This window comes from Narcine bancroftii, chromosome 3 (genome assembly GCF_036971445.1).
Source record: "Narcine bancroftii isolate sNarBan1 chromosome 3, sNarBan1.hap1, whole genome shotgun sequence".
Lineage (NCBI taxonomy): Eukaryota > Metazoa > Chordata > Chondrichthyes > Torpediniformes > Narcinidae > Narcine > Narcine bancroftii.
The window spans coordinates 4,353,116-4,369,854 of record NC_091471.1 but is presented as its reverse complement, the minus strand read 5'-3'; the positions used below and the strand labels follow the sequence as shown (position 1 = coordinate 4,369,854).

The 16,739-nt window shown below is 44.6% G+C and overlaps 1 protein-coding gene across 5 annotated transcripts in view; it reads left to right on the top strand.

The window, feature by feature from the left end:
- LOC138756945 (sideroflexin-5-like) overlaps positions 1–16,739 on the top strand; it is a 309,487-nt gene that overhangs the window by 71,699 nt on the left and 221,049 nt on the right. The window contains exon 1 of one of the 5 annotated variants that reach the window (XM_069923413.1): positions 8,230–8,442. The exons of the other annotated variants lie outside the window; for them this stretch is intronic. Within the exon in view, the coding sequence (XP_069779514.1) occupies positions 8,245–8,442 (198 nt within the window). The 5' untranslated portion in view covers positions 8,230–8,244. Of the gene's footprint in view, positions 1–8,229; positions 8,443–16,739 lie in introns of those variants that run through there. 5 annotated transcript variants of the gene reach the window in all.

The following is a 16,739-nucleotide window of genomic DNA, read 5'->3' as shown; positions in this document are numbered from 1 at the left end:
ATATTTACCATTGACAGACTGTTTCACTGTGCAAATATCTCCGAAAAATATGTTTACATGTCTCTTCTCAGAAGCATCATGGATGTATGGTTATTCTTATTGAAGGACTGCAGGTATTTGGATTAATCTTGGGTTTTGATAGAGATTTTATCTTGTTATTTTTTTTGTATTTATAGCACGGTAGAAGCCATTTCTGCCCATTTAAATCCGTGCTTCCCAATTACACCTATATAAACCTACAATCCCCATATGTTTTGGAGGGTGGGAGGAAACCAGAGCACACAGAGGAAACCCACGCAGACATGAGGAGAACGTACAAACTCCTTACAACAGCGCCAGATTCAAACCTGGGTCTTTGGCACTGTAATGGTGTCACGCTAACTGCGATGCTAACCATTCTGCCCCTTTTGGGGGGTGGGGGATCTGGGCTTCATTCGTAAAGGCAGCATTTATTACCCATCCTTAAATAGCCTTGAACCATTGCAGGTATTCTTGTGAAGATGCTCCCACTGTGGATTGGGAGAGGGTTCCAGGAATTGGACCCAGGGATGAAAAGTGACTGGTATTATTGGGCTGAAGGAGAACTTGCAAATGGCGGTGTTCGTTGTGCTCTGTTGCCCTTGTCGCTGGTGGTAAGGTCACAAATTAAGAGTTTGATGGGTAATTAAATGCATCTTTTTAGAGTCTGCATGTGCAACCACTGTATACCATGATGGAGGGAGTGATGGTCCAATCAAGCGCGATCATTGTATTAATGAAGGATCTTGACCTGAACTGTCAATGTTCTTTCTCCTCCCTCCACTGAAGCTACTTGACCACTAAGTTCCTCCAGAACACATTGTTTTGTTGATCATTAGATTCTGTTAGAGAATACACTTTGTCTTGGGCATGTGGAGAACATTCCACCACGATCCCCACTCATGCCTTGAGTCACCTGGAGCCGTACTTGCTGATATTCAGAGGGGATCCTCCAGAGACATGTAAAATGATGAAAAGGACGGATAAAATAGAGGCAGGAATGTTGTGTCCACTGGATACTAGAACCAGCGGACAGAGTTTCAAGATTCGGTGGAGAAGTCCCAGAACAGAGATGAGGAGGAATGGGAACTGTTTTCCCATAGAATTGTGAATCTGTGGAATTCTAGACCATAGAATATTACAGCGCAGTACATGCCCTTCAGCCCACGATGTTGTGCTAACTGATAGAAGTTACTCAACCAACTGAACCTTCCATACCTTACCCCCATAACCCTCTATTTTTCAAATATCCATGTGCCTGTCTAAGAGTCTTTTAAATGCCCCTATTGTACCAGCCTCCACCGCCACCGCTGGCAATACATTCCAGGCACTCACTACTCTGTGTGTAAAAAAAACTTGATGCCTCTCCTACACTTTACTTCCCTCACCTTGCACAGATGTCCTCTGGTGTTCGCTATGCTTGCCCATGAAAATGGTGCTGGCTATCCATCCTATCTGTGCCTCATAATGATGTAGACTTCTATTATGTCATCTCTCGTCCTTCGCCCCAGAGAAAAGTCCTTGCCTCATAAGACACGTTCTGCCATCCAGGCATCCTCTTGGTTAATCTCCCCAAACCACAGTCACTACCTCACTTTTTCTCTTCTTCTTGCACCAATTTATTTATTTTTAAAAATGTAACTTGTACCAATTTTTTGCACCTGCAACAAAACACAAGTTTTCAGCACATCTGACGTGACAATAAATTCTGATTCTGATTCAGACCTCTTCATGACTTCCACATCCTTCCTAGGAGTTGACTGGAACGGAACAGAATATTCCAAATATGGTCTCGACCATTAGAATTCTCTAATGGTGCCTCATTAACTGTGCATAAGACACCAATAGATCTTTGCAGAAAAGGAGAATTAGGGGATATGGGGGAAAAGCCAGGTAAGTGGAGCTGAGTTCATGGCCAGATTTTATTTAATGGCAGAACAGGTTGCACAGATTTGATGGCTGTCCCCGAGAACCATAGACCCCTATAGCACAGAAACAGGCCCCTTTAGCCTTTCTAGTCTGCTGAACCATAGATAACCATTTATGGAGAGGAAACAGGCCATGTCGGCCTTTCGAGTGTGTACCAGTTCACTAGAATAACTCCACTAGCTCAAACCTCCCGCTCACCGCCAATAATCCTCCAGTCCCTTCACCTCCATGTACACATCCAACCTTCTCTTAAATGACAGAAGGGACCCTGACACAACTATCTCATTTGGAAGTTAATTCCATTCTGCCACCACTCACTGAGTGAAAAAGCCACCTCTAATATTTCTCCTAAACTGTTGTCCCCTTACCCTTAACTCATGGCCTCTTGATCCAACCTCCCATGCCCTCAGGGGAAAGAGTATGTTTATGTCTAGTCTATCTATTCCTTTCATAATTTTAAATACCTCTGTCAAGTCCCCTCTCATTCGTCTACGTTCCAATGAATAAAGTCCCAGTTTCCTTAATCTCTCCCTGTAATCCAGATGCTGCAAGCCAGGCAACATCCTTGTAAACTTTCTCTGCACCCTCTCCACCTTATTTCTATCCTTTCTATAATTTGGAGACCAGAATTGAGCACAGTACTCCAAAACCGGCCTCACCAATGGCTTAAACAGCTGCAGCATCACCTCCCAGCTCCTATACTCTACACTATGATTTATGAAGGCCGGCATACCATATGCCTTCTTAACCACCCTGTCTACATGGGAATCCACCTTCAGTGAACTCTGTACCATAACCCCCAGGTCTCTTCGCTCCTCTGCATGCCTCAATGCCCTTCCCTTAACTGTATGTCCTATTCAGGTTATTTTTACCAAAATGCAACACCTCACACTTGTCTACGTTGAATTCCATCTGCCATCTTTCAGCCCACTCTTCCAAACAAACCAAATCCTTCTGTAATCCAAAAAAATCTACCTCACTATCCACCACTCCCCCTATTTTCATATCATCCGCATATTTGCTTACACAGTTAACCACATCCTCCTCTAAATCATTAATATAAATGATAAACAACAAGGGACCCAGCACTGATCCCTGAGGCACCCCGCTTGTCATAGGCTTCCAACTGGACAGATAGTTGTCGATCATGAATTTTTGCTGTCTATCTCCCAGCCACCTCTGAACAATCTCTCTACTAATTTCTAGTGACTGAACCTTCCTTATTAACCTTCCATGCGGAACCTTATCAAAAGCCTTACTAAAATCCAAATAGGTCACATCCACTGCTCTACCTTCATCCATCTTTTCTGTCACTTCCCCAAAAAACTCAACAAGGTTCGTCAAACATGACTTTCCTTTTACAAACCCATGCTGAGTGCCCCTAATCAACCCCTGCCCATCCAGATATGCGTATGTACTATCTCGAAGCATACCCTCCATAACCTTCCCCACCACCGAAGTCAATCTTACTGGCTAATAATTACTTGGCCTACACCTAATGCCTTTTTTGAACAATGGAACAACATTTGCAACCCTCCAATCCTGTGGTACCAACCCAACCTCCAGTGATCTTTGAAAAATCACTGTCAGTGCCCCCGCTATTTGTTCCCTGACCTCCTGGGAAAAATCCCATCAGGAACCAGGAGACTTATCTACCTTAATTGACCCTAGAAGCTCCAAAACTCTTGCTTTACTAATCCCTATCCTTTCCATAACTAAGCCCTTTGCCTCTCTTATCTCGTATATCCCAATGTCCCTTTCCCTTGTGAATACCGACGAGAAAAAATCGTTCAATATTTCTCCCATCTCATACGGTTCCAGACATAGTTCATCCAGTGGACCTATTCTATCCTTAACCCCCTTTTACTGTTCACATATCTGTAAAAACCCTTAGGATTCACCTTCACCTTATTAGCTATGGACTCCTCATATCTTCTTTTTGCCTTTCTAATTTCCCTCTTAAGGTTCTTCCTGCAATCTAAGTAACGACCATACATCTCCTCAATCCCTTGTTTTTTATATTTGATATAGGCCTCCCTCTTGTCCCGAACCAACTTCTTAATTTCACCAGAAAACCATGGCTCCCTCGAACCTTTAGTCTTCCCCTTCGGCCTGACTGGAACATAAAGATCCTGTGCTCTCAATCTCTCACCCCTAAATGCCCCCCAAATTTCCTCTACATCCTTTCCGGCAAAAAGATCAGCCCACACAACTCTACAAATCCCTTCACATTTTTCTAAATCTGGCCTCCCCCCACTCGAAGACCTTCAACCTCGGACCCAACCTATCCGTTTCCATCATTAAGCTAAAGCTAATGGACCCATGATCACCGGATCCAAAGTTCTCTCCCATGCTTACCTCCGTCACCTGCCCTATTTCATTCCCAAATAACAGATCTAACACCGCTCCCCCTCTAGTTGGCATCTCAACATATTGCTGCAAAAAGCAACCCTGAACACAATGCATAAGTACTGAACCATCCTGCCCTTTTACTTACTGCGTTTCTCAATCTATGTTTGGAAAATTGAAATCCCCAACCAACACCACCGTATTTCTCCTGCACATCTCACCTATTCCCTTGCACATTTGCTCTTCTAGTTCCCTTTCCCCATTTGGAGGCCTATAATACACCCCCATAATAGTAACCTCACCCTTCTTATTTTTCAGCTCTACCCACACTGCCTCCCTCGACGGGCCCTCCGTCCATCTTGCCTCAGCATTGCTGTAATATCCTCCCTGACAAGTAATGCCACACCTCCCCCACTTAATCCACCAACTCTGTCTCATTGAAAGCAGCGAAATCCTGAAACATTCAACTGACAGTCACAACTTTCCTTCAACCACGTCTCGCTAATGGCCACAACATCATAATGCCACATGTCAATCCACACCTTCAGCTCATCCAGCTTCCTTACTATGCTTCTTGCATTAAAATAAATACATCTCAGGGATCTCCTACATCCTACCTTCTCCCTATCCTCCTCTCTTCCATTCTCACAATTTTCACTACAATATCTTTTTACTACTTCCTGCTTTTTCTCCCTCAAATTATTCAAACGTATCTTTCCTTAGCCTACAAACCCTCACCCTGCTGTCCTGCCTAACTTGAAACCCTGACCCCAACCATACTAGTTTAAATCCCCCCCCCGACAGCCCCTGCCAGGAGGCTGGTCCCTCTGGGATTAAGATGTAACCCATCATTACGATATAGGTACCATCTTCCCCAAAAAAAGGTCCCGGTGGTCCAAGAACTTGAAACCCTGTCTGTTACTCCATCCCTTTAGCCATGCATTTAACCTCCACCTAATTCTATTTCTGCCCTCACTGTCACGTGGCACAGGAAGCAATCCAGAGATTACCCTCTTAGTGGTCTTCCTTTTAAGCTCCCTACCCAACTCCCTATACTCATTCTGCAGGACCACTTCCTTCTTCCTTCCAACATCATTGGTACCAACATGTACCACAACCTCAGGCTCCTCACCCTCCCGTTTTAGGATGTTCTGAATGCACATAGTCACATCCTGGACCCTGGCACCAGGGAGGCAAGCCACCATCCAGTTTTTCTTATCGCGTCCACAAAAACCTCTGTCTGTCCTCCTAACCATTGAATCCCCTATAACTATCGCCATTTTCCTTTTATCCCTACCTTTCTGGGTCATAGAGGTTGACACCACACCTCTGCCCACCATAGTCTGAATATCCCCCTCCTCAGTTCTCAAGGTGGAGTACCGATTTCTGAAGATTACAAACTTGGGTGCTTGCACATGAACCTGACCCCTCCCTTTCCTCCTCCTAACGGTAACCCACTGCCGCTCCTCCCATGGCCCCTGTGCGACCAACTGTCTGTAGCTCTTGTCCGTGATGGCCTCACTCTCCCTAACCAGAGAGAGGTCATCGAGCTGCAGCTCAAGTTCCTTGACCCGGTCCTTCAGGCCACACTCCTTGTCCGTGATGGCCTTACTCTCCCTAACCAGAGAGAGGACATCGAGCTGCAGCTCAAGTTCCTTGACCCGGTCCTTCAGGCCACACTCCTTGTCCGTGATGGCCTCACTCTCCCTAACCAGAGAGAGGACATTGAGCTGCAGCTCAAGTTCCTTGACCCGGTCCTTCAGGCCACACTCCTCGTCCGTGATGGCTTCACTCTCCCTAACCAGAGAGAGGTCATCGAGCTGCAACTCAAGTTCCCTGACTCGGTCCCTTAGACACTGCAGCTCAGCCCACTTTGTGCACACATGGAAGTCCGGAAGACGTGAAGACTCCATGACTCCCAGATATGACACTGAGAGCAGAAAAGTGCCCTTACACTCATCCTGCCTCATTCTCCTCACACCTTACAAAGTAAAAAAATAAGCATATATATTAAATTAACTCTGAATGCCTTACCTTTAGTCCAGCACGCTCGTCCTCAGCCTCTGCTCACCTAAGCCTCACAAGCCAAAGCCTCAAAGACCCACTCCTTCACTGGGCCACTCCCTTATACTCACTCTCCTTTTATTGTTCCCTTGGCCAATTAACACCCTCACTCTCTCCAAGCTCCTCCACCTGCAGATAGTCGCCCAAACTCCAGTCGCCGCCTCCTCCAACTCACAGCCCGAACCATTTTTTTTGCCTAGTCCCACTGACCTGCACCCAGTCCATAGTCCTCCATATGCCTCTGCATTCACTACCTCAGCTGGAAACTCATTTCACAATGTGAAGAAGTTCCCCCTCATGTTCCCCATAAACCTTCGCCCCTTTCACTCTTAACCCATGTCCTCTGGTTTGTATCTCAGTGGAAAAAGCCGACCTACATATAAGGTACTGGTGAGACCGCACCTGGAGTACTGTGTCCAGTTCTGGTCTCCATATTTGAGCAAGGATCTACGGCTTTGGAGACGGTCCAGAGGAGGTTTACTAGGTTGATCCCTGGGATGAAGGGGTTGACATGATGAAAGATTAAATCGTCTAGGATTGTATTCGCTCAAGTTCAGAAGAATGAGAGGAGATCTTATGGAAACATATAGGATTATGAAGGGTATAGATAGGATAGATGTAGGAAGGTGTTTTGAACTGGCCGGGGAAACTAAAACGAGAGGACACAGTCTCTAGATTCAGGGGAGTAGATTTAGGACAGAGATGAGGAAAAATAGTTTTTCCCAGAGAGTAGTGATTGTTTGGAATTCTCTATCCAGGGAAGTGGTTGAGGCTGCCTCATTAAACATATTTAAAATTCGGTTAGATAAATTTTTACATGATAGAGGAATTAGGGGATATGGGGAGAAGGCAGGTAGGTGGAGTTAGGTCATAAATTAGATCAGCCATGATTGTATTGAATGGCGGAGCAGGCTCGATGGGCCATTTTTGGCCTCCTCCTGTTCCTACTTCCTATGTTCCTATGTTCCTACTCTGTCTGTCTCCCTCATAATTTTAAATACCTCGCTCAGATCTCTCCTCATTTTTCTACACTCCAGGGAATAAAGTCCTAACCTGTTTAACCTTTCCTTGTAACTCAGTTCCTGAGTAAATATCCCAGTAAATCTGCTCCTATTTCTTGTGATCTTATCAAATATAGTGAAAAAGCTTTGGCGTGAAAAGAGGAGAATCACTCACCAAAGCATAACCAACCTCTGTATTGCTCTTGGTTGGTTTAGATGAGTCTCCGGCCAGTGGTGATACCACCACCCTACCCTCCTTGAATATTAAGCACGGTTGGTAGACTGTTTTGTTAGAGGTAGTCATTGCCCAGTACTTCCATGGTGCTAATGTTACCTGCTCCTTATCAGCCCATGCCTGACCTTTCAAGTTCAAGTTTAAACTTATTTATTATCCGATTGTAAAAGTGCAAACTGATGAAACAACATTCTCCAGTCCTCATTGCAAAACACTGCAAACACATATGCAGACAAATGATACAAATACACAGTATGTCTACACAAATATTAAAATAAATAAATATTTTTGATAAGTAAAGAGTAGAGTCACGGGAGGGTTTGTATGAGTAGTTTGTGTCTCGTTCTTCGTGTACTCCGGTTCGGACTGCTTGATAAGTTGAGTTTTAAAAGTCCTTGCTTCAATTCATTTTTTTAAAGTAAAAAAGCAACAAGTTAATTGTTGTTGAAATTCTTTGTAATTGTTATACATTGAGCTGACTTGCTGATGCCAGCAATGTGTGTTTTGGCAATGTTTAACATATTGTTCAGGGACATAGCAGCAGCGTATCATGACAGGAGAATGGACTATGTTACCACCATGAAGGCTCAGTTTTAATATTTCAGAAAAATTTGGACAGCTACATGGATGAGAGGGGTATAGAGAGAAATGGACAGTGCAATCAGGCAGGATAATAGTTCAGCACAGACTAGAAGGACCAAAGGACCCATTTCTAGTGCTGCAATGCTCTATGGTTTCACTGGTGAAGGCTTGCCCTTCCCTGATAAGGAATTGATTATGGATTTCAGGAAGGGGAAACCAAGAGAATGCAAGTCAGTCCTCATCGAGTGCTCAGCAGTTGAGAAGGTAAGGAACTTCAAATTCCTGAATGTCAACATCTCAGAAAATCTATCCTGAGGCCATCATGTCAATGTAATCATGAAGACTCGCTATTAGGAGTTTGAGGAGATTTGGTATGTCAACAAATTTCTACCGTGGAGAGCATTCTGGCTGGTTGCATCACTTTCTGGTATGGAGGCGCCAATACACAGGACAAAAATGGCTGCAGATGGTTGTAAGCTCAGCTATAGCCATTATGGGCATCAGTCTTCACTTCATTGTGGACATCTTGAAGTAGCAGTGTCTGAAGAAAACAGCTTCTATCCTCAAAGAGCCTCACCACTGTTAGGTCTGTTTTGTTCATGAATGAGTGAGACAAACACCAGGCTGAGTCGAAATCAGGGTTCTTTGTTCTTTATTACCGGATTGTAACACTTGCGACTAACCATGTTAGTCGGAGAATGCATTCTGCCGTTATCAGCAAAATGGTGATTTTTTATACCCTTGGATATGTGCTTAGAACATCATCATATCATTACTTGTCCAATGACTAAAACTGTTGCTATCCTTTCCCTGCTAGCTTCCTGCCTCTCAATCCATCAATGTCTCTCTTATCTTGTAAGTACAAGGATGCATTCACATCTTGTTACAGCCCTGCACATTCCCATCTCATGATGTTTTACCTAACAGGAGTACAAGGACACCTCCCCTTCTTGTTACAGCCCTGTACAGGGTAATTCCTTACACATTCCCATCTCATGATGTTTTACCTTACAATCCCTCCTTTGTCCTCTTTAGAGGACAATCTCGCCCTGACTATGCTACCACCGCGTTACATTAGTTCGCCTATTATTGCCAAGCTCTATACGGGTTCTGTTCACAGGGCAGTTCGGCTGGTGGGCGAGGGCTCCCCCAACCCTCCTTTGCGTACACCCCCCATCCGTCACCCCGATCCCATTGCCCGTTTACAAGTTTCATCCCATTTGCCCCCAAGCAAAAAACTAGCTAACCCCCCGTACATTAGTAAATTCCCAAGTTAACATATGGTCTACAATCTAATTCATAATACTTGTTCTACAATCTGATTAATAATGTTTGTGTTACAATCAATGTTATAATATTTGTTCTACAATCAAGGTTATAATATTTAGGTTACAAGCAAGGTTAAAATTATATGTGTAACAATCTAATTCACAATCCCTCCTTCCCATCACATTCCCCTTCAGACTCCAGATCGATCTCAGCAACTTTCTCCGCCTCCTGTAATGTGAGATAGTCTTGCTCCACAGCCTGCACAGCTTGATATTTCGGAGGCAGTTCATCACGGTCAGCAAAGGCTCTCTCTATGGTCCTCGTGACCAGCGTTCGAATGCATGGAATACAACAACAGCCACAAGTGATAAAAATTGATACAGAAATGAACAAACCCAGCAAAAGTTGTCCTAACAAAGTGCTCCATCTCCCAAACACTCCCTGTAACCAGGATAAAACAGGATTGGAGACTCCAGACTGGGCTTTTAATTCTTTCGCCAATGCCCTAAGTTTCGTTAACCCCTTAGTGAGTGATCCATCTGGCCCTGTGTTATTAGAGATAGAAGTGCAGCATAGATCTCCAAACATAGCACACACTCCACCTTTCTCTGCCAGGACCATATCAATCGCTATCCCATTCTGAAGTGTCATAAGGGAAGTTTCTGACAGTTGTTGATGTATTGCCTCAACAACGTCCCTGGTCAAATTTGCAAGGCGCTGGACATTATAGTGAATAAGGTTGATCCTATTAACATTCTTATTTACAGTGATGGGAAAAATTGCACTAAAAACAGGAAAGCTTTCAAACCCAGCTGCAATCTCATCGGCTAATTTAAATTCGTCCGGAATATTCCGGGCTTGGCCAATGGCATCAATCCATACCCCATCAGGGTTCCTTCCTCCCGGCCCCAAGAGTCCAACACTCCTCCTTTTTCTCCACAGCCAACTCTCTGTGTGGCGCAATTCTAGGGAATCCTCGTCTCCCTCCTGCCTTTTGACAATCAGCACTGGCGCATTAAGGGTTACTAGAGCACACCGACCATCCCAGTTAGCGGGGAGCCAGTTGTACAGCACTCTTCCTCCACAAAACCACCAAATATCCGCCCTAGCCTGGGTCAAGCGGGTTGCACTACTGCTATGTGAGAGATCAACATGAGTCCTGCACGAGTCGCTGGGCAGCCAACCCACATGGAAAACGTGCGCTGCTGTGTTGTTGTTGGCAAAACAAGTAACATTAGTTATGCCTGTGGATCTAAAGACAGGGGGAGCTACATTAGCCGGAGCTATGGGAAACGTCTGTTCCCATATCAGACACCTATTCAGTGGGTTGGATTCTGACATTAGGTTCAAGGCGCAGTCCATAGCATCTGTCTCCTCAAAAATTGATCTGCTCATCCGTAATAATGGCCTTCCTCGGGCACAGACCCAGCAGTTCCCATACCCTGCTTGGTCCGCATATTTACCCATCTGATCTATCCAGGAGTTTGACTCATCAATACCTGTCTCAATTGCTATCTTCTCTCCCCTGGACATCTTCGTACTGTCGAATTTTCTCACTTCCCCCTCTTTCGAAGTGGGTTTAATTATGTCCTTTGTGTATGTTTATAAGTCGAATCTCACCACTCCCCAAGGATCTTTTCCATTAATAGACACTCCAATCATTTGATAGGAGAGGTCTCCGACACCATGTTCTCTCCCTGTGCCTCCCTCGCATGTCTTGTACTGTAGTAGGTTTTCGATACCCTAGTATCATTTCTCTATGTGCCTCAGACATGGCCGTACCGTTTTTACCCACGAGTCTTCCTAGGAAAGTTACCACCCTCCTTCCGACCTGACATTTCGACCTTTTTACTTTAAATCCAGCCTCGCCTAACCCCTTGAGTAAAACTGCTGTCCCTGTCAGGCACTCATGTGGCGTTTTCCCTGCTAATATTAGGTCGTCTACATACTGAATCAGTGTAACATCTTCCGGGAGCTTTAATTTCATTAGGATTTCGCTAAGGGCCTGATTGAACAGTCCTGGACTGTCCTTATAACCCTGAGGTAATCTAGTGTATGTGTACCGATGTGCTTGGTAAGTGAAAGTGAACCAGTCTTGGCATTCCTCAGCTAATTTCAAGCAGAAGAATGCGTTTGCCAGATCAATGACAGTATAGTATTCGTGCTCCGGACTCAGAGCCCTAAGTGCTACATATGGGTCTGGGACTGGTCTCCCGATGGTCTTGGTAGCCAAGTTAATCTCCCGGAGGTCGTGTACCATCCTCCAGTCTTTTCTACCCTGTTTGGGAACAGGCATGATGGGCGTGTTCCACATACTGTCAGGTGCCGCCCTTAAAACCCCTGACTCCATTAACCCTTCTATCGTTCCTTTAATACCCTCCTCCTGACTGGGCGACAAGCGGTATTGTTTTCTCCATATTGGTTTCTGCCCGGGGTTGGCCAATTCTAGAAATACCTCTCCTTTTATTACTCCCACATCATAGGGCCCCGTTGTCCATATATGTGGACTCAGATTAGAAAGATATTTGTCTGAGTCTCTGTGATCAATATTTTCTCCTTCTATGGCTCGGTCTCTTTCTACTTTCTCATTCACTACCTGGTCCCATGCTTCAATATTCAGTCTGACAAATTTTCCTCCCTCCGAGGTGGAATATCCCGGGATTTCTGTCTGCCTGTATTCACACCCTATCGCTTCCTTTACCATCGGACCCAGCTGTCGAGCGTGATGATCTTTGGCAATACCCAAGGTCACATGAGGCACACTTTCTACTCCTAAGCAGAACCACTCCATTTGTTCTTCTGTCATGACAACCATAGCAGCTATTCCCTCCTTACCTACAAAGATAAATGGACAATGTATCGTTTCTGTCTTCCCTTCTTTTAGAGAGTCCCACCTCTCCTCATATTCCTGGTCCGGGTGGATGGTGTAGTTTAATGTAACATGCATAGGATCTAGTGGATAATGGTAATCCCCATACCGAGGAATACTGGCCCTCCACTCAAAAAACTGTTTAATCAGCCCTGGGCCTGGTTCATCATACAGTAGCCGACTCCAGAAAATACTAACCTCCACAGAGTCTTCTGAAGCGTTAGATGGGGTCATTACTATAAACTGTCCTCCCCTTCTTATTGTATCCCCTGGGTATGTTAACCGAAGGCCCTTCTCAGAACATTGTATGGTTATTCCTAGTTTGGTAAGAATGTCCCTTGCTAATAAATTAATGGGGCAACTTGGCACAACCAGGACAGGCGTTTTAACCCTTTGTTGTCCAAATGTCATGTCGATGTTATCTGTATAGGGCTGTGTTTCCCTTATCCCGGAGAATCCTATTGTAGATAATGTTTTGCCCGAAAATGTGCTCCCTGGGGGTTTTTAATCACTGTCGTAACTGCTGCCCCTGTGTCAACCATAAATTCAATTTTTTCTCCATTTACCGTCCCCCAAATTTTTGGTGGCTCCCAGGGAGGCGTGATTTTTGATTCTCCTGGGCACCGTCAATAATCAAATTCAGCACCTTCCTCAATATAGTCATTACACTGAGGTGCCTGGACTTGTTGATCACTCTGCCACCCCCCGATTCTCTGGGGCCCATCAATGTGTCCACCCCTACCCCTTGCTTGTCCTCTTAAGTTTCCTCCTCTTCCCCGATAGCCTCTCATAGAGGGTAATCTTTTTCCCCTTGCTCTCCCAGCCTCCGGACAGTTCCGCTGGTAGTGTCCAGGATTTTGGCAGTACCAGCATACTACATGTTCCCCTCTATACATTGTACCTAGCTGTCTTTCCCAACCATTTCTTACTTGGGGTCCCGGATTTATCACTGGCCCCATGACCTGTGGGACTATCTGTTGGGCCGCTAATTTAACCCCTATATGTTCTATGGCTCTCACCAATTTATCGGTTGTTTAGTCCACCTCCTTCTGGGACGCACTTTCTGACTTAGCATGCTCTGATTGACGATGTCGTTTGATTGCATGTGTCAGGTGTCTTTTCCACAAATCCTCCGACATTGTCTCTACTCCCACAATGTCCCTTAATTTTGCTTGAACCGTAGCAGGTAGTCCGTTTATTATCCCATTACGAAAGTGAGCCCTTCCTAAGGGGCTGTGGTCGGGTCTTTCTCCAGTCCCTGTTTCCCATAAGTCCCATGCTCGAGTGAAATACTCGTGTGCAGTCTCTCCTTCCTTTAGTTGAAGGGTTACCAAGGCATCCAAACTATAGGGTGTAGGAATTGTTTCTCTAAGTGCTTCCCAAAATTTATTCCGAAGTGGGTTAAATTCTATTTCATCCCCCAATTTACTGCTTCTTACAATTCTCTCTATTTGCTTCAGGGCCCCTTCTGCCTTTAATTTTATCATGATAGTTCTGACATCTGCGAGTGCTAATTGTTCTTGGCAGGTTTCTCGCTCAAAACAAGAAATCCATGGACTAGCCCCATTACTCAACGGAGGTAGTTTTTTCATTAAACTCTCTAAGTCCATTCGTGACCAGGGTACATATTTTTGAGTTCCCCGTCCCGTGATCAGTAATGGGCATTGATATCTCAATTTTTGGGGATTTCTGCTCCTTCTTTACTCTTGGCATGCATTTATTTATCCCACCTTGTTCTGACTCTTCTTCGTCACTGTCACTGTCCCTATCAGCTTCCAATGTCTCAGGGTCAAAGGTATATTGGTCACGTTCATCTCTAAGATAATCTTTTCGGCCATAGTTTAGTTGTTTCACATCTTTCTCTTTTGTCCTAACTATGTCCAGGTAGGCATGTCTATTTTTCTCCCTCCCGAGTCTTTTCCTTCTACTTTCCTCCCATGGTGGATCGTATCTCGTTTCCTCATCTGTACTACACTTTTCGTCCTTTACTCCTATTACCATTCCTTCAGCTTTAATTTCTCCTGACAGTGTTGTAGTTATCTTTTCCACTTCCTTAAATACACCTACCATTAATTCTTTTTGATCCTCACTGATCTGCCCCAGCACATTAATATCTCTGTTTAAGTTTTTAATGTTATCCTGAACCTTTTTCATGTTCCATTTCTGTATCTCTAACTCCTTTTCTATTTTCTTGGACTCCAGAGGGGTCTCTACATCTATTACTCCCCCTTCTATTTTTATTAAAGGGGCCTGTACCTCGTCTGATGTGTCCCTATTCCCGAGGTTCTTGTCACACCCCAGTGTCTCAATATCTGGATATAAGGGACGTGACTCCAGTATCCCATCTGGGGTGCCAGGGGCACCTTTTGACTCCACATATGTATAGGGCGGGGGTCTACAAGCTATTTCTACAGGGGCCATAATAGGTGGGTTATCAGGGAGACCAAATTCTTCGAATATAGCTAGGACATCGCGGTACTGCATCTCCTTGTCTCTCACCCTCTTTTTTGCTGACTCGCGATTAAAGATTTTGTTTTCTGTGTCCCGTTTTGTTTAATTGTATAAGACTCACTTATAAATGATTTATTGTCAGAGTACATACATGACATCACATACATCCAGAGACTATGAGAGAGAGAGAGAGAGAGAGAGAGAGAGAGAGAGAGAGAGAGAGAGCATAGCGAGAGAAAGAGATAGAGAGGCAGATACACAGAGCACAAGAGATAGAGAGAGAAAATGCCTTGCACTGGCCCCACTGGGAGAAAAGTCTTCAGATTAACACTTTCGTTTCAAAGGTTTTAAAAGGTTCTCATCCTGTGATCACTGGTCTGGATCAGATTGGGTCTCCCACCACTGGGAACTATCACTCCTTCCTTCCCTCCCACCTCGAGTGAGCTACACGTCAGCCCACAATGTCTGCCCTGATCCCGCAATGGTGGGGGTGCGGGAAAGAGGGAGGGAGAGAGGATAAAACAGGATCCCATTTGATGCGGAGCTGGAATTGTGGGCACAAAATTAAAACCAAATTGTATTTCTCTGCCCTGCCCAACCTGGGGATTTCAGGGCAGCACCGCCACAGATTGGGATTGGGAGGGGGAGTGGGTGAGAGAGGAGGGGGGGAGAAGAGAGAGAGGGGGAGAGAAGAGAGAGAGGGAGGGAGAGAGCAAACCCGGACACTTCGTGGCTGGAAACTGGAAACAGGCACTTTTCCTTTCCCTTCTGTGTTTTGTTTCTTCCAGCTTATCTAAGCCTCCTCGTTTTAAAATTTTTTTTTCCTCACCTGTCAGGAACATCTCAGTGCCCCCGGGTAACCAACCCCTCTTCCTCCAGCGGTCTACACATTTTCGGAGCATTTTTTGTTTTTCCAATGCCGCATTACTGGTATTTCGCTCCTCTAATTCCTGATTAATTTCCTTAATAACTTGGTCAAAAGTCTTAGCAGGCAACTGTACAGCCATAGCTGCGGGACCGCTTTCTAATGCCTGTTTTAATTTAGGTTCTTGTCCGTTTAGGGGATCTATGTCAACGAAAATTGCTTTTAAAAATGTCTCCTTGCAAGCTGGATGACTAATATCTTTTAAAGGAACAGTCTCTAAGTCTTGTCCTCCAATTGACTTCAGACTGTCCTGTATACTCTGATTGCTCGTTTTCCACTCTCTGTTTTCCCAAAGGGGTCTGAAAGTTAAATTACAACTAGAAAACCAAATATTTGGGCTATACTTTTGTCCTGTTTCCCTGTACCAATCTATGAATTTACGTAACTTTATCTCCTTGGTGATGTTGGGAATACCCTCATTTAACTTATCAAAAGTATTTCGAATAAACTGGGTGTCTCTTAGGAGTTTATCAACTTTTTCATTAATATCTCCTACCTGATCCGGACACAGCTGTCGCAGCCTTCTGTCGTCGTTCTTGTTCACCAGGCAGGCGTCCCTGAGAACTTTTTTTGTTGTCTCAAGGTCTCTAGTGTCTGCTGTGGTATTCCACCACGGCGAATTGGGGAAATAAATTCTTAACTTCTCAAGTGTACAGACATTATCATACCTACCGGACATTTATAAGTCAGTCTCTCAGATACAATTGAGGCCAATAAGCCTGAACCTTTGTTTTCTTTCAAAGCCCAACCTTCACGTGGGAGATTTCTCCTCTTAATAACCAGTTTAGGGCAGAAAACTCAGGTCCTCAATTGTTTATAGACCACCTTCTCACTCTATTGGACTTTGCAACGACACAATAAAGACTTTTAAACTCTAGTAGTTTCTTGCGAAGCACTTAATAAATGTCATTCAAACACCTTAAGGACTTTTATCTTGTCTGTAATCACTTACGTGTTACAATCCTGGCATGCGACCTTCAATTGTGGTCGTCTAATTTGTCCGATCTCCAGTTCTTACTGACAATCATAAAGATTTAAAAAAAAAAA